We start from the raw sequence: 22,146 nt of genomic DNA, 5'->3' as shown, positions 1-22,146 counted from the left end.
ACCCCATTTTAACCATTTCATCTGCTTATTTTGTTGCTGAGCAATTTCTTTTTCTACTTGATGAAAACTCATATTTGACATGGATGACACAAATATTTCACAGATAAAAGTAATTATGTACATACAAAATGTTACACCTGATCATCTCATGTAGGCCTACTAGAGTACTAGACTGACTACTAGATGAAGGTTTTTAGCTCAATGGTGTCACCTGTCAATCTCTGCTTCAGTCATGACTGGTAGATGCAGATGAAGGTTAAGGTTAGAATGTAGGACAGGAATATAATCTCAACATGACATGGACTATAAGAAAGGCGTGTATAAAGTGTTGTTACAGTATATAATATTTAGTATTTCTCTGCATTTTGTTAATGTTATTCTATGATGATCTAATGTGGAGTTGTTTCCTGACAGTGGTGAAGAGCTTGAACGAGCGCTACAAGACCTGCATCTCTCTGTGCCGGCAGCTCACCGACAAACTCAACCACTTCTTCTCAGACAAGCAACGCTTCGTCGACGAGATCAACAGCGTCACAGCCGAGAAGCTCATCTACAACCACGCAGTGGAAATGGTACTGGACCGCCTTTCAATTATCAGATATTAGAACATAAATCAGATATTAGAACATAAATGTTACCATACATACATTAACTCATTCCCCGCCTCCCCCGATAGTCCCGAGAAAATCCCAATGTCGTTCCCCGCCAGGCCCGATAGTCCCGAGAATTTGCTTTTATATAATGTAATGTTTAATTACATTCTTCCACAGCCCGTTACAAAGTCTGAGCCTTTTATCTTAAAGGGAACCTAAAATATCACACATCAAAGTAAGTGTGTTTGAAAAAAATACTGTAATAATGTATAAATTGCAATACAAATGTATAAATCTCCCCATAACCCACAGTGAACTGGCAAAAGACGCATTTGAGCTCAAAAGGCTGGCTGCCGGAAAAAAAAGAGAAGAAAAAAAAGTGTGAGAACAGCTGTGTGTGTGTGTGTGTGTGTGTGTGTGTGTGTGTGTGTGTGTGTGTGTGTGTGTGTGTGTGTGTGTGTGTGTGTGTGTGTGTGTGTGTGTGTGTGTGTGTGTGTGTGTGTGTGTGTGTGTGTGTGTGTGTGTGTGTGTGTGTGTGTGCTTCCCTCCAGGACCACTATATCTCTGTTTCAGTGGTCCCTGTTGGACCCCCTGATGGTGTTCAGTCCCATAAAAAAACAGTGCTATCAGTGAGATCTGCCTCTCTCTCTCTCTCTCTCAAGACACAAAACACACAATTATCGCCAATTCGCCATATAAATGCTTCTAAAACGTACCTGATAATGATGATGGTTGATTTGAATCCACACCCTGGGTTATAATCCATATATCCAGGCTATAATATTAGTTTTGTAATGGTATTTAGTCCACAAACTTTAGTCCACAAACAAGCCATGATCGCCTTTGCAAAGGTGGGGGTCCCTGGTCGCCTTTCTAACGGAACCAATAAGGGGTCCGCGGGTCCAACGCTTCGCCGACCTCCCAGAGCAGTGCGGAGTTACATAACATTGTAAAATCAATCAATAAGCCGATCATTTGTTACATAAAGTTCACATGATCCAGTTGCAGGGACAAGTGGTCCCTGTCGATGGGGTCTCACAAAGGGGGTCCCCTGGTCTCCAGCCAACACTTAGGGAACCAGGTGGGCGTGGGGGTCCCTGGCCCACGCTCCACCAAAACAAGCATCAACTACAGCCAACAAGCGATCGATCAACTACAGCCTCGCCTCGTTAGCAAACTGCGTCTGCCCTGCTCTTGCCAGGGCAGTGCAGAGGATTTTTTAGGGGCAGGGGGAGACATTTTCTAACATGTGCTAGAATGTGAAAATAGCAGATCTACAAGCTCTACAAGCTCTCAAAGTGTCGCAGAGCGACGTGTTGAGAGATTGCTGATCACCTTGTTGAACAAATGTCATAGCAATCCATTCTAGAGGTGTATTCTAGAAGTGTTATTGCGACCGTCAGGGAGCAGTTTACTATGAAAACCTCCACCGGCCGTCCGTCGGTCGGTCACACGTCACACGTCACACCTTTGCCCTGCTCATATCTCCGCATCAGTATATAGGGCTTGTTTGTTTATTGTATGACATCACGCCACATCATCAGCTGTGGACTCTGTGATGTCATCGTATCGCATCAGTATATAGGGCTTGTTTGTTTATTGTATGACATCACGCCACATCATCAGCTGTGGACTCTGTGATGTCATCGTATCTCCATATATGGCCATCTCCGTATATGGAGATATAAGTCGTCCATGCCCAAGTATGGGCTGGTGAGGTCAGACTTTGTGTGATGCGTAGGTTATCTCAATATATGGAGATTCAACATTCCAGGCAATGCTCTCTTCCCTGGTGAGAATTGCCCCTTTATATAGGGCTTGTTTGTGTATTGTATGACATCACGCCACATCATCAGCTGTGGACTCTGTGATGTCATCGTATCTCCATATATGGCCATCTCCGTATATGGAGATATAAGTCGTCCATGCCCAAGTATGGGCTGGTGAGGTCAGACTTTGTGTGATGCGTAGGTTATCTCCATATATGGAGATTCAACATTCCAGGTGTAACTATGGCTACCCGTATGACGTGAGAGGTGGAGGTTGTGATATTTGTGGAGATAAGCGACCAACGGTCGCTTATCTCCCGATTAGGGAGTCTTACTGGTTGTAAAGACTCATGCCCCCTTTGATGTCAATGTGTGTGTGTGCACCTGTAGGCCTACAGAGCGCAACTAGCATTTACACACAGAAACAGAGAGACAGCGCCCCCAAGTGACTTGTAGCAGACTTGTAGAATACTGTAGCAGTAATAGTATATCAATGTGAACTTGCTGTTTTTGGTCAGACATAGCATATAAAAATATTTTTCTCTGCATTTTTCTAAACAGAAAATTCTAAAAATAATTCCTATTACATAATTACATTAGTACACTTATCTGATAAGTGCCTGACGCCATAAATACAAATATCAACTGAGTTATTCGCTCGAAAAGCCATCAATCACAAAAAGGTCAATATCTCCAGTTCTTTCAATTATAGCTGGATTTTGGTCAAAAATGGCTATTTTGAGATGGCTGCAACTATAGAAAAAAAAGCTTTTTATTTATTTATTTTATTTTTCGGTGATACTAGAGTTTGTCCTGTTTCATTTGAGGTTCTGTATGACATTGTCGAAAAAATACAGAATTTAGGAAAAATTTCAATATAAAAAAAATATATCAATTTTTTTATTAAACAAAATGGCAGGAGAGCCATACAGTCAATGTTAAAATGGCGGCCAATGTGTTAACTGCAAGCATTTTAAAATCTAGTTTTTCTGTTTAAATGACATCAAAGTGCAATTTCATTGCATGCCCATGCAGGGACAGTTCCGTTCCAATCATATCAAAGTGACAGATGTAGCAGATAGATAGAAAACTATGATGAAGAAAGAAATGGTTCCGACCACATTTATTAAGACATATCCACCCTGTACCCATATTTTAAACAAGTATCAAGCTTCATGGAGGCATACAGAACCTTGCTGGACTAACTACATTATGTCAGATATACCTTAAAAAAAAAAAGAGAGAGAGAGAGAGAGATTCTATAAAAAGCAGATTTAGTTACTTGTTCACATAATACCAACATAACTAACATAATGTTATTTACACTTTGCTTGTCCACAAATGCTATAAGTACAGTATGTTATTTAGATAGCATGTTGGTCAGACAGATGCTAGGTTTGATGTTTACCTGGTATCCTACTTACTTTGTAGCAATGAAATATGTTTTCTTTGCATGCTATTTACGCTGACGTTTGTAGACTAGGGTTCATGCACTCCCATCTTGCTGGTTGTAAGTGACTCTGGATAAGAGTGACTGCAGAATTCTAAATTCCAAATATAACAACAGTGTACAGTATGTGATGCAGAGCCCTGTTACCCAACACATCATCCTGTATTTTCATACTCCTTGTTGCTCATCTGTTAATCATTATAGTCCTATTTTGAAGGTTTCTGCATCATTACGTCCAAAACCAATTACTCACATCTACCTTGCGCTTTTAAAAATAAATGCTTCTGAATGGTTTCAGTCATTATTGGGTGTTTGTCTCGTGCATTTTCCAGGTCCAGTCGGCTGCTCTGGATGAGATGTTCCAACAGACAGAAGACATAGCGTACCGCTACAACAAGGCTGCCATGCTGCTGGAGGGACTCTCCAAGATCCTGCAGGACCCCGCTGATATTGAGAATGTGGCCAAATGTGAGTAGTTGCTCTCATGCAAACACCGATTGACCGAGTGAGGGATGAATGGATAGACTGTTAGATGGATGGATGGGTAGATAGATGAGAGACGAACTGAGATGGAACACTCTCAATGTGCTTTACCCTGGTTAAATAAGAAAGACATATAAATAAATAATTAAAAGAACAAAACTAATAGATGGATATGAAGTGAACTGTATTTTGTAATTCTATGCATTAATATGGTTCTCTGTTATGTGTGTGTTTTCCCCACAGACAAGGCAAGCGTGGACAGGCGAATCTCCGCCCTCTGCTACTGTACAGTCACACTGTACGAGTAGCAGACCACACACACGCACTCAAAGGAGAGGACAACCCTGACATTTCTGCCTGACCTTTTCCAGAGGGACCACTCTCTTAAGACTATACACAAGACTACAATCCCCACAAACCCACAGTTCCCTCTTGTAGCAGCTCAAGCACTTTTCATTTGACTGGTTCCATCTTGTTCTGTAGTCCACAAACCTCCATGCAGCAGTTAGTATTACCTTTTGCATCACAGACTTTTAATGCCAAGAAGAGCAACTGATGCACAGCTTCACTACCAAAGATGAAAATGAATTCTGAAACGCTTAAAAAGACTTAAACCAGACATGGACTTGACCTGCAGCGTCTCAAGTGCATTTTGTTAGTTATTTTGCTAGCCATCATGATGACAAAGAAACCAGAGAAAAGAAATATTAATGTCCACCTTACAGGATTTTATTTGCTTTTTCTTAACAAGGTAAAGAAAAGTTGGCAGGACAATGGGGAGCTCTTGTGGGCTGTTTTTAAATCACACTTCTTATTCTGAATTGTTATTTACTGTTGTTGTTACTGTTATTTATTATTTCAAAAGAGTACGGATGTTTCAAATCTCCTGCCTGTTGTTGACAGCCCAAACTAAAGTATTGAAGTGGAAGGGATCGCAGATATTTACTAAAGGCAGGCAGCCTGACACTGTAAGAAAACACCCATTTAGACACACAAGCAGGATGTCATTTACACAATATATATACACACATACAGTACAAAGTAGAGACAGACATGGAGACATCAGCAAGGTAAACAGTCTGAATAGCAGTGGAATCTGTAGATTTGTAATTATATTATTTTGTTTGGTTTTTAGCTCAAGCACTTTATTGTGAAGAGTTTGGAAGGCAAGGCATCTATTTTTTTCTCCAAAAGGTTTTGATGGTATAAATGTGAAGGCTGCGAGCTGTTTGCTATCGCGGGCTTTGTGAAATGGGACTTGAGCGCGTCACGGCCTCTATTCCTGCCCTGCCCTTAAAGTCCGCCGGCTCCAAATACAGACAGCTCTCCCTCTCATTGGCCAGGCAGCCTGCCTGTTGACTTTTGTAATGGAGGACGACATTGGATGGATCCAGGATGGGAACGGCACCCCAGAATCACTCTGTTCATGTGTTCACGTCAAAAAAAGGAAAATAAACTATGAGAACTTTGAAGGGAGTGAACTGCCAGGTTCCTGCGATTGAGACTTTTGAAGGGGCGTTATACCTGACAGAGTGAATTTGAATGGTCAAATTACTTGAGTAGTTACCGTTAAGTTTCATTTTACAAAAAAAAAAGAAGAAAAAAAGAATAGTACAGATTTTTTTATGTTCATACTTCAATAACTGTAGCTTATTTTCCAGGAAACCTGATGTTTGCAAACTTGTAAATATTTGTATGTGGTGCATATGATTTTATTATTTTCCCTATATTCTTGATTGTGTGTGCGTGTGTGTGTGCGTGCGTGTGCACGCGTGTGAGAGAGAGAGAGTGCACAGTGTGAGATGCAGTTGTCTGTGAGTGATGATGCCATTGGATATAATACCCTGCCTATCTGTCAAAGAGCACAAAACTTTATATGTACATAGTCGGATTTGATACATTTTTTTCTCATGTCTGCCAAAGGTTTGATATTAAACCTAAATGGCACAGCAGGAGTGTGCCAAATAAACCACACGGCAGCTCCAAGACTTCACCATTCTCTTTTTACAAGGACTGTTCATTGTTGTACATAGTTGATTTCTGTACAGTGTACAGAGATCAAGTCTAATATGTGTATGCAGTCACAAATGGCACTGCCTCACATCCATTCGATTCTCCTCCTCTCCCAACAGTATTTGTGTGTTTGTGTGCGTGCGTGCTTGCACATTTTCTGCATGTGTGCACACTCATAGAGTGTGCAAGGCCAGTGATATTACTGTCTGACCGCAGAAGGTGCCCCCCTTCCAAAAGCAGACATCCTTTGTATTGGTGTGAATAGACTGTGTGTGTGGACACCACTAGGGCCTGTTTTTTCTGATGTACTGTTTTATTTTATAGACATATCTGGCTTTTCTGTGCTCTGTCTGTTGTGCTCCCCAAAACCCACCCACCCTCACGTGAGCACTCTGTAGTCTGCACCACTTAAAGCCTTGTACTGCACCCACGCAGTAAAATCCTCAGTGTTATTTAACTCTTAAGAGCGGGTCCATTTGTTCCATTTGTACACTTGCATTGTACACCCTTCCCAGTTAAATGAACACAAAGGATTTTACTGTGCAGAGTGGAGAGGGAGTAGAAATGTAAAAGATAGAAAAAATAAATATAATACATTTATCAGAAATGTGTACCAAAATCTATGCCTAGGTATCCATGCTTTAGATTTTAGGCCACACCTCCCTTTTGTTTCATTTTGTTGAGTGGACAGTAGAGTGCTAAAGTTGGACTGTTTTTAGACAATGCATGGGCAACCGATTACACATTGCACCCCGTAGGCGTAGAGCTTGTAGGAAAATGAATGTATGTAGCCTACCTTGTCATTCTGTGTCCCCTCCTGCTTGTTCTGAATGCATTTCTAAGAAACCTCTCCTGTTGACAGACAAGCCCCAGAACCACTTTCAACCTGGCTTCCCTATTGTGGGCAAAGCTTCAGAATTATCACAAATAGTGAAAATAGCAGATCAGCTATTTTTGCTATTTTCGCACGACACCATTGTACAATGAAGTATAAAATAGGGCTTAAGTGGCTAATGAAGTGATCATGAAATCGCAACAGACTTTTCCACACACCTATTTTTTTCCAGAATTGTTGATGTTTTTTCTTGTGTATCTCACCAGGGGGCATCTCTCTTTGTTCGTTATGGAACTCAAATGCAGTCTTTGTTTATTAAAAACAGACAAAAACGAAGAAGAAAGAAATACAGAGGTCATTCATTGTCTCTTTTGTGGTTTTAAATTGATTACATCTGCTCTGCTCAAAAAAGGCTTGCCACAAGTTAACAGATTGATAACTGGTGCTATTTATTTTCTTTTTTAAATAGCATATTTACAAAAGCAAATTTGCCCAACTAGTCCTGAACGGACATTGCCTAAGAAAGATTAATTTGATTGGATGGCTCTCCAAATATTGTGCTGATTATTTTCTTAAATAACAAATTATCAAACTATGTGTGCTGTGTAAGCCTCAGGTATCCAGCTGTGCACTCTTTAGGTCCCAAACACATATCTGTTGGTGTTGCTAAATAACCCATTTCGTAATGGTGCCCTCAGTGTGTTATATGAAGATGGTTGATCCCATATGATGTTTTTTTTGTTGTTTTTTTTACAATTATTCAGAGTTTGTTTAATATATTGCTGCTCAGGTGATATTTACATGTGTTGTATTACATTTTAAATGCCTGTATTACTTCGATACACTATGTATATACAAATAAAATTAAATTAACTAACCCATGATTTCCCAAATATTCTCATACACCTGTGAACACGCCTCTGGCCCACTCAAGGGCCCACTCTACAGTGGATTGGCACAGGAAGTAAATTCTTATACAGCAGGGGGGGCGCGCGCGCACAAGAACATTTCTATTTTTAGTAGGAGGTGTGTGGGACGTGCTGAGCATACAACTCGATATCTACCCGAAACTTGCATTTTACTCACAAGATTTTGCTCTGGATAATTCTGTCAATTTGCGTTGTTGAAAATAATACCAAATTAACTTCACTGTAGAAATGGCTACCATCTTTAGACTCTCTATTTTCCGTGAAGGCATGCCAAGGTGTCTTTACTATGGCCAGTCCAGGCAACACACCAGGGTGAGCAATTCAATTGATACAATAAGTATCTTATTTTCTCTCCATTGAGCCTAGGATACTTCTTAGACTTCTCCCAAAGAAAAAAAAAGTCAGCCTGCCCTGCATTAATATTCTTTAGTGTCAGTCGATTCGATTCTCTAGGCTGTGCCACAAAAGAGGTTATCAAGTTTTCGAACTTATTCATTATCACTAATTAATGCACCAGCACAGCTGGAGCAGTTTGGTCTGATGCGACCAGCCTTCCTTTTTTTTTACCTGAGGCAGCACCGCCTGCCTCCATCAATCAAATGGTTAGAGCTGTTAGGTGAAGGATCGTTCCATGGCGAATGGATTGAAAGGACAGAGGTAGCACTATAGCCTACCAACATGAAGTTCTTATTAATATCGCTGTTTTACTCTTCTTGACAGAAGAACCAATCTTCTTGTAGGCCAGGGCCTACCACCCATAGACTTAGCCCAATCTGAGTTCCCAGAAGTTCTTTTTTCGCCACTAGGGGGGCGAGAAGAACCTCTGGGCTAAAACTATGACATTCCTGGCCAGGAAGTTGTCCCAGGCTCAGAATCTGAGCCTAACATCACCCCAACATGTTTTTTTTTTATTGATTGCTCACGCCATGGAGACTTCAATAATATATAGACTATATTTGTTTTGTGGCATTCCTAAGACTATAATTTGATTACAGTAAATGTACCCCCATTGATTCTGGATGGGGATCCAAATGCATTCCGGAATCAATGCGGGATACATTTACTATAATATTTTTTGTCTTAGGAATGCAACAAATAGCTACAAAAAAAAAAAAACATTATTGAACTATAAAAAGTTGGGGTGAACTACTCCTTTAATATTGTTGATACAGCTGGGGTCACTAGGGGAATCTAGTTGGGCACCATTTTGGGGAGAAGACCAAGACTGGGCATTAGGGAAGAGTTGGCACTTTGTGAGTGGGCACTATAGAAGAGTGAGCACCAAGAAGACTGCATGGGTACCTTATGAGGAAAGACTGGGGACCTTTTAGTAAACTATGCCTTATTATAACTTACCTACCTAACCTCATCAGTAATTAAAACTGTCTAAACCTAACCTTCCCGTTTCGGTGCCTGGATTTCCCCTAGTGCCCACTCTTCTCACCCCAAACCACACTCTTCCCGGTGCCCTGTTTTCCCTGGTGCCCAGAATGTTTTGATGCCTACCTTTCCTGTTACCCTCTGGGCCATGGTGCCCACAAGTGCCCATAGATCGCAAGTTATAAATAAGGGCAGTAAGTTATAAAAAATAAGCCCCAGTTGATACCTTTGTCTTGCTGTCATTCCATTGTTGTTTGTCATCCCTGCACATATTATGTAGGCTAAATATAGGCTATATGCAAGCAGGCTATATAAACACAATTCATACACAAAGGCAATCCAAAGTTCTTTAAATAAGGTATCCTAACTAACCTCGCCTACCAGGCTTTCTCCGGAGAGAGAGCCTGGTGTTCGTTCACAACAGACCGTTTGGTTTCCGCCTAAAGCCAAGGAAGATCAAAGAAGGAACGGACACCAACGTCATTTTCGTCATTTCAGGCTCCATGGGACGCCGCCATGACACTTTGGCCACCCAAAATTAACATTAGCGTCTATGAGCACTTCGTCACTTCCGCCACCCAAAAGTGGCCACCCGGCGTGCCAACTTCCGGGTGTTGTCTGTTCCTTGTAGATATTCCTTGCCTAAAGCGCGGAAACCACTATAGAAGCGGCGTCGCTTTGATTTGGTCCCCTCCGTTTGTTTCCCCAATCCCTTTTAAAATGCTGGAGTAGCCTACGCAGTCTTGCCAGTCGCTACGAGTTGGATTAAAAGATGCACATACCAAACGAATTTTTTGAAGGCAAAACTACGCCTCATCAAGGTGTTTATTAGGTCGGCCCTAAAAGTATGTCCTTGGGTGCAGGGGAATGTTTTGGGTTAAAACTGAATCCGGTTGATAGTTCCGGCTAAAGTGTAGTCCGTCTAGGACTACAACATGACGTAAAGTGGTTTCCGCTCCCGACCGGATCAAACCCCGTAAAGTGAACTGATCCCAGACTAATCCTAACAGGAATTTGAGAATAATTTATACAAGACAGACAAAAAAACTGGGTCATCCGTTTCCATGACAACTAGCCAATCACAGAGATCCCGCCCCTCGCGGTTAGCGAGTTTCTAAATTCTAGGAGAGCAAAGGCAAAACCACGCCCCGGACTCATTTTTGAAGCTTGTGATTGGCTGAACCGGACGTAGGGAGCGCTCCGTTGTAGTCACTTGGACCGCGCGAGGTGCACCAAACGTTGCGTTTATCGTGCGCTTGCCCAGGCCGATTGCATTCACCACGGCTTCGTAACTCGCGCGGCGCTCCGCCGGCCGCGCGGCCCTGGCCCGCTCTTCGCGGCCACTCGCGCCTGCGGCGCTCGGGGGCGAAGAGCAGGACCAAGGACCGCTGGCCTTCGCGCCGCTTGCAATGTCGTGGACAATAACTGAATGTCGTTGAAAACGAGCGCTCCTTGCCTGCGCTCTCCTAGAATTTAGAAACTCGCTCCCGGTTATGGTATCCAAAACACTTACGGATATAACGGAGTAATAACGGTGTAACAGGGAGCGTACTACTGAACTGAAGGCTTGACCATTATTGCAACTTTGAGTTTGCACAATTTTGAAATCGGCTGAGGTGATCGACTGACTTCAGGTAAAACAAACTAACTCTGTCTACCGTTGTGTAACGATAACATACTAACATACTGTACCAGTATTGACATACAGCTGTTAGCAGTCATGCTAGCAAAAACAATGTAACTTGTGACTGTGACATCTTCTACTTTTAAAGCCCCAATCTGGGGTTATTTTAAAGATTATTGGCTTTATAATTATATTCACACACATTCTTAAAGATTGTGATTTATAGGAAATATGCTATCTGCAACTGATTAGTCTTAACAACAATCATGAAACAAGATTGGTTAATCCAATCAATGTTTACTGACATTACCAGCAGACAGCTTTATTACACAGCAAGTACAGTTTTAACAAGTGTGTATTTCATATTTATTTTAATATCAATTAAACTGAGCCAATAAACAATTATAAAAATATTTCTACACCGCAGATGTCTTTGTTTATTTTATTGTATTTTTGTTTTTGTTTGTGGGACCACCGGACCACCCTGTTTATATCATTGATGTGGCCTTTAAATCTCTTCTATTATGTAGGTATAAGTCTTCAAGGTTAGAGAATTGCTGTTTACCCAACAGAAAGAGCTAGCTTTCTTTGTGTGTTTCTGAAAGGCTGCAGGGCATGCATAACAACGAGCCAGAGTTATCTGTTGGTGCCTCGCCTGTTTTTCTGCTGAAAGAATGCAAATGACTGTTTACATCAGATGTCACTAAATGGGCCACCATGTTCTATTAACAATCATGCCATGGACCCATCAGTTTAGCCTGTTAATCTGAGACCCCAAAATACCTATAGAAAGTCGTCACACCCACTTAATAATGACACAAGGAATTCAAAGACACGTCCTGACCTCTCTATCTCACCTCTCAGTCCAACATGTCTGGAGAGCAGCTGGTGGTTCAGCGAGCGAGGAAGGCCTTCCAGACAGGTAAGACCAAACCTCTGGAGTTCAGACTGCACCAGCTGAGGAGCCTGCACCGGTTCATCACCGAGAGACGGAGAGACATCGCAGACGCTGTCAAAAAGGACCTGAATAAGGTGAGGTCCGTCTAATCACAAGAAATTATGATTTTTTTTGTCCACAGAAAGTGTTTTGCATGCTGTCATGCATTTATGTGACAGGATTATTAATATTGTTATTGTTAATTTTGCTGAACTTGCTGGAGTAAAGGTCATGTTTAGGCATAGTTTTACTGTTTTATTACAGGCATTGTTCATGTTTTCTGACTATTGTTTGGTGAGCAGTACATGAACAGAACATGATAAACGTATGTGTAACCAATGAAAACAAATCAATTGAAAACAACAATTATAATTTTGGTGAATGAAAACAATTTTATGTGAATATTAACCTCGACATAGGCTATTAGTGTTTTAGAGAAATTTGTCAGGACTCAATGCTTGCTTGTTCATACTTATTATAGCTACAGTACAAAGCCCACAACATTAGTGCCCAGTCTCCCCCCAGGTGCCCACTCTTCTCACCCAAAGTGCACTGTCTTCCTGGTGCCCACTCTTCTCTAGTTCCCGCTTTTCCTGGTGCCCAATGTTCCCCCAAAAATGGTGCCCAGATTTCCCTAGTGCCCACCTTTCCTGTATTCATAATCATTAAAAGCTCTTCTCACACTTTCCTCTTTCAGAGTGAACATGGGACTGAACTGTTCGAGACTATTGGCCTGGAAGCAGAGATCAATGTGGCTATAAGTAAACTGGCAGAGTGGGCCGCCCCTCGACCCGTGGAGAAGAACCTTCTCACGATAGCAGACGAGGTATACGTCCAGCCGGAGCCCCTGGGAGTGGTGCTCATTATCGGGGCATGGAACTACCCCTGGGCTATCACCCTTCAACCGTTGGTCGGAGCGATTGCTGCTGGTAACTAATATGCAAATTCATTTTCACTTGCAAAGTACACCGTGATGATGTAAATCACGGTGTACTTTGCAATACAAACCCCAAAATCAATCCTCCGGTTCTAGGCAACACAGAAGTGGGGGTACTTTTTTCTCATTTCCACATAACAACTCAAAGGTATATTAATGAAATACTGTAGTTCAATGTTGAAAATGGGGGGGTTCTCCCCTTTAAGCCATGTGATTTGAGCAATGACTTGTTCACAGTCTCTGAAGAAATGATTTATGTGGGCACGGTGGCTCATGGTTAATGCTGTTGCCTCATAGCTAGTAATGACTAGTAGGTTTGAATCCCACTGGAGGCTGTTTGGGCCCTTTCTGTGTGCATGTTCTCCCCATGTTCACTTTCCTCACACCAAAATACATACAGTATATGATAGAGATTCCTGCCCTTGACCAAAAAGGCACTGGCCTTAGAGTTGGATGAATTCAAGGTACGGTATGTGTAAAATATACTTGGAAATAAATACATTTAACTGAACGTAGTCTATAATGCACTTGTTTTTAAGTGTTATCTTCTATTTATTAGACTCTGGTTTAATGTTCTTGTAAACAGAAGCAGAAATGATGGGAGACAAGCCTGTCTTGAATTCAAGACATTAAGTCTAATGTCCACAACAACAGACTGAGACCAGGGTTCCTCTGAAGTGATTTTATGAATGTTGCTAGTGGAGGAAAGATTTATTGATTATTTGTGAAATGTATTCACCTCACTTAAAGAACTGCCATAACACACTGAGTTGGTATCATAGTGTCACTAATCTACTGTACTGCTTCTCCTTTGAACTTTTAAGGAAACGCAGCTGTAATAAAACCTTCTGAGGTTAGTTGTCACTCGGCCAAGGTCATGGAGGAACTGCTCCCTCTCTATTTAGACAAGGTAAGGCTTGTACACTGTCACCGATGTGTAAGGAACAACTGTCATGCACCTTTTGAGATGTAAAATGTATCTGTGGTGAATGAATGAAAGGTTGATGAGTGTCCATCCATGTTCCCTCTAGGAGCTGTATCCAGTGGTGACAGGTGGAGTGTCAGAGACCCAGGCTCTGTTGAAGCAGCGCTTTGACCATGTCTTCTACACTGGGAACGGCACAGTGGGTAGACTGGTGATGGAGGCTGCCGCCCGCCACCTCACCCCTGTCACTCTGGAGCTGGGGGGAAAGAGTCCCTGCTACATTGACAAGAACTGTGACCTCACAGTTGCCTGCCGGTAATCTACCACTATTAGTGATGATATACTGTACTGGTTAACATAGAGGAGTATGTTTCATAGGGTCATCACCATGCCAGTTTGTGATGGACTTTATCAGCAAAATTGTATTTTTACCACAGACATGCAAAATAAGTGGTCAATAATTTGACCGGGAACACAAAGGCTTAGCCATAAATGTATACGAATGGACTCTTGTCTCTTCCACTGTGCTACACATTTTAAAACAATAGTAATTCTGCATTAACCACTGAGCCACTTAACACTAGCCACAAAAATAAATAATCCACCCTATACTGGCAGGTGGCAGTCCCCAGAAGAGTGGACCCCAGGAAGAGTAGCTGCTACTTTGGTGGCAGTTAATAGGGATCCAAATGAAAATGATAAAGACACACATTAAATGTGGCATGGATCAAGTCTATTCTGTGTTTGGGATTTCAGTAATGGAGTCTTATCAGTACAGACAGTGCTTCCATAGCAAAAGTACCACTTAGCTGCAAAGGCGAGTGGGTGCATATTATATACAGTGTATAGCTATAAAGAGATTGCTACCTTTTCAAAGAATAGTGTTAGTTGAGGACAGGAGGAGATCAAGTTCTACCAGCTTGTTTGGCAAGGCAACTTACATTAAGGTGAACAGACATTCTACTTTCTCTCAACTGACAAAAATCAGCTTTACCTGTCCAGTTCTGCCCTCTTTTGCCTTGGTAGTAATTATAGCTTCTTCTGAACAGATGATGTGCCATCTGTTTTTTCTCTTTCCACTGTGGTCTTCACATGCAAAAGAAAAAAGCTTTTCTCCAACAAAGGATTTTAACGCCTATTTAGCTATTTCAGTCTTCACCCGATGCAATCATGTACGGAAAAGTTTATATTTTTGATTCAAAAAGACAAGTACAGACAAGTCTTGCCACAGACATGATCCCTGTGCATAATATGCACTCACTCACTTTTGAAGCTAAGTGGCCCTTTTGTGATGGAAGCACTCTGTACTGATAAGGCTTAATTTTTGATTATTGTTTTGAAATGTGTAGCACAATGGAAATTACACTCTATCACATTAACAGACCATTAGTATAGATTTAAGGCTATGGATTTCTGGTAAAATTGTTGACTACTTTTTTGCTTGTCCTTGGACTGTGGTAAAAAAAAATATTATTATTTAGTTATTATTTATTTTGTGTGCCCCTGTAGGCGGATCACATGGGGGAAGTTTGTCAACTGTGGTCAGACGTGCATCGCCCCTGACTACATCCTGTGTGAACCCAGCATCCAGAACCAAGTTGTGGATGAGATCAGGAAATGTATTAAGGTCAGTTTGAAATTAAATGAAAGAATAATAATGTCCCATCAGCAATCCCATACAGCACAGGTTTCCGAGTCTGTCATTTCACAGCAGCCACTGTGAGTGACCCCAAGTGATACATAATGGTGTATTAGCGTTACCTACGTATCCCAAGATTCTCTTGAGCTCCAGCTCTGTCACTTTACGGCTGTTGCCAGTTGGCAAAATGTGGGAGAATCAGGCGAACATAACAAAGTGAGTGAAGATAAGATGCAATGAACATCTTGTCAGGCAGAACAAGCACACATCGCTATCCTTGTTTTACTGCATTGCTAATTGTTTTTTATTTTTTGTTTTCTGAAGTTCTTATGCATGTAGACATCAGTTCCTGCAACTAAATTACAGCTAGATTGAATTGGTTGCACTCAACTAAGTATGCCTCCAAAACCTGCTAAAGTCTATTGAATTGAAGATTGATTTGTCTTGTATTCACATTCATCTTTTTATTTGTATGGCAGGAGTTTTACACAGAAAACCCCAAAACGTTTGTTGACTACGGACGCATCATCAACCAGCGCCACTTCAAGAGGGTCATGGCTCTCATGGAAGGGAGCACTATTGCAATTGGCGGGGACAGCGACGAATCTGAATGCTATATAGGTGTGTGGCATATGCATGATTGTCATAGGCTAGCTAGGGTATCTTTCTTTACCCCATAGTATACAGATAAATGTGCATTACTTTGTGTATAGAGTGGTCTGGCCTTCTTTCTGCATTTTTACAACAAGGGTTCATATTTTAGATTGTAATTAGAGAAAAGAAAATATGAGTGTTAAAATGTTTTCATTTTCTGCTTTCTATTGTTTTCAGCGACTTTAGTATTTTGATTTCAGTGGGTGAGGGCATGCGTACAAGTGGCTAAATATGTCTTTTTAGACACAATAAGCCAGCAATTTCTTTGTTACTATTTACACCAGCCCTCATAAGTCACATCTGCCCATGAAAGATTGCGATGCATCTTGGGAATGGGCATATTGTGTCATATACATACATATTTAGCCACTTAGATGCATGCCCCCATGCATGCAAATCAACATAAAATCACTAAAACAATAGAAAGAAGTAAATGAAAACATTTTAACACTCATCTTTTCTTTTCTCCAATGACTATCTAAAATATGAACCCTTGTTGTCCTTTAAATAACACAAATAACATGATCGCAACACACTTTATGTGAAAAATGTTTCATGTGTGCGGTTTTTGAGTAATCCTGTCTTCTTCTTCTTCCTCATCATCGTCATTATGCAGCTCCCACTGTGTTGAGAGAGGTGACCGCTGAGTCTAAGGTGATGCAGGAGGAGATCTTTGGACCAGTGTTACCCATCCTCACTGTGAGTGGTGTTGACGAGGCCATCCAGTTCATCAACGACAGAGAGAAACCCCTCGCAGTCTACGTCTTCTCCTCAGACAACAAGGTAAACCACACCACCAGTTCTCTTATTAACAAATCACAGGTGAATCAAGACAGGGAACATTTTCGTCCATGCCTTACCCTTTATCCCTAAACTCTTTGCCTTTTTTTTACTGTTTTGAAAAACATTTTAAAATAGTTTAACTGTCCGATCTACATCACACGTTGTGAGCTTGTAGATCGGCTATTTGAAGTATTAAAATGTTTTTCAAAATGGTAAAAAAAAAGGCAAAGAAGTTTAGAGATAAGGGGTAAGGCGTGGACAAAAATAGGGCCCAGGGACTGTCCTTCTCGCTGAGGAGGACTGTTAGTGTTGAAACGTTGGTTGCTCCTATTAAATAAAACGTTTGCATTGTTGAGGCTGTGCGGCCTCATTCTCGTCAAACGTATTATTAACTGCCGTGGTCAGCACCTCATCAACCCTGGTGTGCGCTCTCTCCTTTGTGTTTACCAAGAGGGTATTCTATGAGGTTGGTAGCGACCGGGACCACAATACATATTGAGAGTTGGCATTGACTAAATTGGGACAAGGGAAAAGGATAAAAAGTTCAAAATAATAAAACAAACAGTAAAATACATTTACAAAATTACAGTAGTTCATGTTGCACTGTTCCATTGACACTGTGTGCTACTTCCTCCACTGACAGCTGATCAGAAGAGTGATAGCAGAGACATCGAGTGGAGCCCTATTGGCCAACGACTGCCTGGTCCACTTTACTGTCAGTGCTCTGCCCTTTGGAGGAGTGGGTGAGTATACAGAATCCGTGTGATGTTTAGCCCATTGATTGTGATGCTGTGTCGCTCCCAATTTCTATCTGTGGGGCCAGTGGGCAGCAGAGTGAATATTTCAAACACTAGATGGCAGTAAAATAACAGTTTTCTACCTGTCATTTCTGCCATATGATATTGTTTCAGGCATGTTGAAATTCAATTGATTGATTGATGGATTGATTGAAAACTTTATTAGACGTTTGCATAGGAAAAGGTACAGTTTCATGACAGTACAGTTCACTGGTACAAGGTCAACTAAAAGGATCGACACCTCAAAAAATCTTTTGGGCTTGTTTAAATTGCGGTATTTTTTTAAACTCATATAACATTGAATGACAGACAAATAAAACACAGTAAGTACTATGCACAAAAAATAAGAAAAGTCGTAAAAACATGATGCAAATTTAATATATATATTTTTTACAATAGAAATGTCAGGGGGAGGTAAGATTAGGCTATGTTTTCTGTTACCAGTTTCGAGTAGCAGCCGACCTGTAAGTGGCTTTTCAAGTCGGTTTTAAAGGAAGGTAGGGATTTACACTCCTATAAGGCCTTCGGTAGGGTGTAAATGGATGGATTAATGTTTAATTTAAGGCGTATAAGCACGTCATTTACAACTCAAATGTAATCAACCTTTGAACACTGGTAATGTTACCTCTTGGTTATTACAAATGTAAAGTATACTGTTTTTACTTGTATGGATATAACTTGTACTGTTTTTGACATAATCCAGTGTCATTGAAATAACGTGATCCTTGTCCCAGGTAACAGTGGTATGGGCCGTTACCATGGTCAGTACAGCTTCGACCAGCTCAGCCACCTGCGCAGCTGTCTGATCAAGAAGCTTAACATGGAGGGGGTGAACGCCATGCGTTACCCTCCACACACCGCCAAGAAGATGGGCTGGGCGCGCTTCTTCCTGCTCCAACAGGTCAACCCTGGCAGGATACGCCGCATGGCCCTGATGGCTATGGTAGCAGCCTTGGCTGCTTTTGTGGTTCAGGTACTGTATAATAACTACTGGTCTGATGTGTGATCGCTCTGTTTTTGTTCTGTGTGACGGGGACATGCGGACGGGTGATAGCCTGGAAACCAGACGAATCTGCCAGTGCAGTTCCCTGCCCCCGAAGTTGTGGGGCACCAATCAGGGCCCAGTATGCAAATATAGGGGACGGGTTTATCACCAGAGGAATTGTTTAATTTGCACCTTGGTAATGCAGGCTCCACACAAAGATTCTATATTAGTATCTACGCAGTGATATTAGCCTGGCCATGCCAGGCTAGACGGGTGACTTTCCACCTCTCTGGTGCTGATTTCAAGTTTTTTTGTTTTCTAGCTAGTTGTCAGAGAACCATAAAATACCATCACTAATTACAGTATGTCTAAGACAAATCACACCTACAAATCAGGGCTGTTAATGCTGGACAACAACATATTTTTGCAGTGTTATAAAACAATTCCAACAGCACAGATCACCTCTGACTGATACAGTACAATGTACTGTACACTATGTTAGCAGTCTAACACCTGACACATTAAGCGTGAAGTCATCACTGATCCTAAGATGAGATATTATATGGAATGGCCCAGATAAACGAAAAGAAAAGTCTGCACAACAGCTTGCTGCTCCACCACATTTATTGTGCAAAACACAAATATGTTTTCAACCACATTTGATCTTCGTCAGGTGAGATCATGAGATAAGAAAATGGCAAAAAGAAAGTCTAGGAATAAGAGTAATAGCGTGAGCAAGATAGAGCCCTAAATGTCATACATCTTAAATCTCAGTTATGTGCAGTGTTTGCTTCAGTACAGTACAAAATTATTCCATAGCATGTGCTGTACATGGCATAAAGAAATGACAGAGAAAATGAGTGAGACAGATCAATTGTTCCCTGTAATTCCCAGTACTCATTTCACAGTACGATATTTATGTCATGACTGTGTTTAGCCTTTTTAAATCCTGAGAATGACATTTTCCCCTATGAGAGCCCAGATGTGAGTGTGCCCCCAACTCCCACAGCAGCACAGACGTTAACACAAGAATGGCCTTGTCTCTACCAGACAATGTATGGTGTTGTCCAGGGAAATTCAACCACACAATGCTTTATGATCTTCCTAGCCCCCCTCTCCACCCTAGCTGGTTTAATTACCCAGCATGCTTCACTCCCCTCAGCTAAATGACCCTTTTGTTTTGGTCAACTATTTACCTTTGTTGACTTCCACAGGCGTTGCTTGTGGGAGCAGCTAAATTGACATTACCCCTGTGTGTAACCAGTGATTATGGTTAACTTTAGATGTGTCAGTATCTTATGTCTTGTGTTTTCTCCACAGAGGTTCTTTCGAGGACACTGAAGAGGACATGCCCGTACCCAGGTGGAAACATTTCTCATCTTTCAACACTTCCTGTGTTGGCTTTAGTCATTTCATCTTTATGTAGCAACATGTTTTATTATCACCTCATGGTACATGGTTTGTTATAAAAAGTGGTTCTTATTTTCACATTTTGAATTACGTCCTGAGGATTTCATGTTACACTGTATAGGAAAACACGCTGCTAATCAGTTTTACAACGTTATGAATGTTATGCCCGTTTTCTTAGGAAATATTGTACCTGTATATCAAGTTATGATATGAGCTAAGCTTGTAAATAAATATGTATTTCTACTGTAGGTCTCTAAATTACATCTACAATAGAAATGTAAGACTTGATTATACTTAAATATACTTTGAATTGCCTATGTATTTCCAAGGTCCCAGTATGAATTTTCAAATATAAATGTAACCTATTTTTGTATATTTTGAAACACACAGAAGCCAGTATGTGAAATACTGTATATTATTCTTGATTTCCAATTGTCAGAAGTGACACCACTGTAATGGTTTGCATTGAGAACCCATGATGAATTGTTCATTCATTAATATTATTTAAATTTGATTAAAAAAAACATCTTTGAAATCATGATATCATCTTACATAATAAACTTTATTTGTGCACTGGACTTTTATGAAATACATCACATTGTCCTAATATGCTGACATATTGTTTTTGTATTTTTTTTTATGGTTGTTACTTGTTAGCTAGAATTATGATTGGCAGCCTGCCTCCTCTAAGTGCCCTTGCTGACTGTCTGGATGGAACTGGGCACCTTATACAGCCTAAAGATTAGGCTACCAGGAAAGAGGATGTTATTGGGCTTAGCTTTCGGTAACTTGACCTAAAGATTAGTTTATATAGCCTACTGTAAAAGACTAAGTAAAGATAAGGTGGGCTCTGGGATGTTCTCCTTCGAAGTGCATCGTTTTATAAATTCACGAGTTCTTTCTTATGTCTATTTTATCAGTGTTGCCAATCAGAAATGACTGAACTGTCTGACTTCCATGGTAATCATGCCGGTGGTAAACTGATACCGACGGCATGTGAACGGATAACAAACGCCGTTTGTCCGCTGGTCGCCCACGGCACGGACACAGTGTCAGTCAGTCAGTGAGCCAGTTCCAGGGACTCGGTGGGCGCTGGAGTGACGCAGCTCAGCGCCTGTTGTGATATCTGAGCCGCTCATTCAATCAATGGCCAGGGATTTAAACATCATCATTTCACACACTGTTTTGAATGTGGCGTTGACAGCAGCCAGCAGGAATATCTATTTGACCTTTGCTCTCCTTCGGTAAGTTGTTTTCTTTAACCCTTCCATTGTGTTAGGATATTTTTTGTAAATTGTTAAGATGTAAATAGGTAAAAAGTAGACATAACATTTCTTTATTGGAACAAGGCTTCATAACATTAATTATTACCATTTTAGTTCATTCTAATGGTTTCTAATCTAAAAAGAAAAAAAGTGACATCTGTGTACTCTGGTCCATAAAGGAGTTCTCCTTAACACTATGTCACCGATGAGCCTTTGCGCTCATAGCCGTGGTAGCCAGGTCCAAGTTGCTCACACCTCGTCTGTGGTAAAAATAAAAAAAATACACTGTCGCTACTCACCAAAAAAAGTCTGTTCTAATGGTGGTGAAACCCTACTTTCCTTAGTGGGAATTGAGAATACTCGGAGCCCCCCACCTCACGTCTTTTTGGCCAGAAAAGAAAACATTTCAACGGAAGTTTTAGCTACTACTCCACACCGCCATCTACAGGTCTTGTTAATAGAAATTGCCATTGACCAGATTTTGCCTTCCGCTGAAATATTTTCTTTTCTGGCTAAAATGTGTATTTTAGACGTGAGGTGGGTGGCTTCGAGTGTTCCCACTAAGGAAAGTAGGCTTTCAACTCTCTAAAATCATCTTTGTTGTGGTGAGTAGCGAAACTGTATTTTTGATTTTTACTACAGGCGAGAATTTACGTAACCTTTCCTGCTGGTGCAGCGTGCAAGGGCTCATAGGTGACATAGCGTTAAGGAAAAACTCATTTTACGCTCTATGGACCA

General features: G+C 41.1%; 2 protein-coding genes across 2 annotated transcripts in view; both read left to right on the top strand.

The window, feature by feature from the left end:
- The window catches only part of ulk2 (unc-51 like autophagy activating kinase 2), a 54,096-nt gene extending 46,101 nt beyond the window's left edge, over positions 1 to 7,995 (top strand). Inside the window, exons 25-27 of the mRNA XM_080730867.1 lie at positions 415 to 572; positions 4,145 to 4,280; positions 4,539 to 7,995. Of these exons, the coding sequence (XP_080586993.1) occupies positions 415 to 572; positions 4,145 to 4,280; positions 4,539 to 4,603 (359 nt within the window). The 3' untranslated portion in view covers positions 4,604 to 7,995. The remainder of the gene's footprint in view (positions 1 to 414; positions 573 to 4,144; positions 4,281 to 4,538) is intronic.
- Positions 7,996 to 10,961: 2,966 nt separating this feature from the next.
- Positions 10,962 to 20,669, top strand: LOC308289878 (aldehyde dehydrogenase family 3 member A2-like). The gene is made up of 11 exons (XM_080731646.1): positions 10,962 to 11,086; positions 11,941 to 12,108; positions 12,711 to 12,942; positions 13,775 to 13,860; positions 13,982 to 14,190; positions 15,385 to 15,502; positions 15,994 to 16,135; positions 16,785 to 16,951; positions 17,595 to 17,694; positions 18,483 to 18,721; positions 20,054 to 20,669. Exons 2-11 carry the CDS (start codon positions 11,947 to 11,949, stop codon positions 20,072 to 20,074), a joined length of 1,476 nt encoding a protein of 491 aa, XP_080587772.1. The 5' UTR covers positions 10,962 to 11,086; positions 11,941 to 11,946; the 3' UTR covers positions 20,075 to 20,669.
- Positions 20,670 to 22,146: the final 1,477 nt, after the last annotated feature.

Source organism: Nannobrachium achirus (assembly GCF_963921795.1).
Source record: "Nannobrachium achirus genome assembly, chromosome: 8".
NCBI classification, from domain to species: Eukaryota; Metazoa; Chordata; class Actinopteri; order Myctophiformes; family Myctophidae; genus Nannobrachium; species Nannobrachium achirus.
This window is presented reverse-complemented; position numbering and strand designations above follow the sequence as displayed.

Coding starts and splice junctions, on each gene's coding strand:
- LOC308289878 (XM_080731646.1), top strand. CDS start 11,947: ATGTCTGGAGAGCAGCTGGTGGTTCAGCGAGCGAGGAAGGCCTTCCAG. Junction 12,943..13,774: donor GGTCGGAGCGATTGCTGCTG/GTAACTAATATG, acceptor TGAACTTTTAAG/GAAACGCAGCTGTAATAAAA. Junction 17,695..18,482: donor TCTGCCCTTTGGAGGAGTGG/GTGAGTATACAG, acceptor TCCTTGTCCCAG/GTAACAGTGGTATGGGCCGT.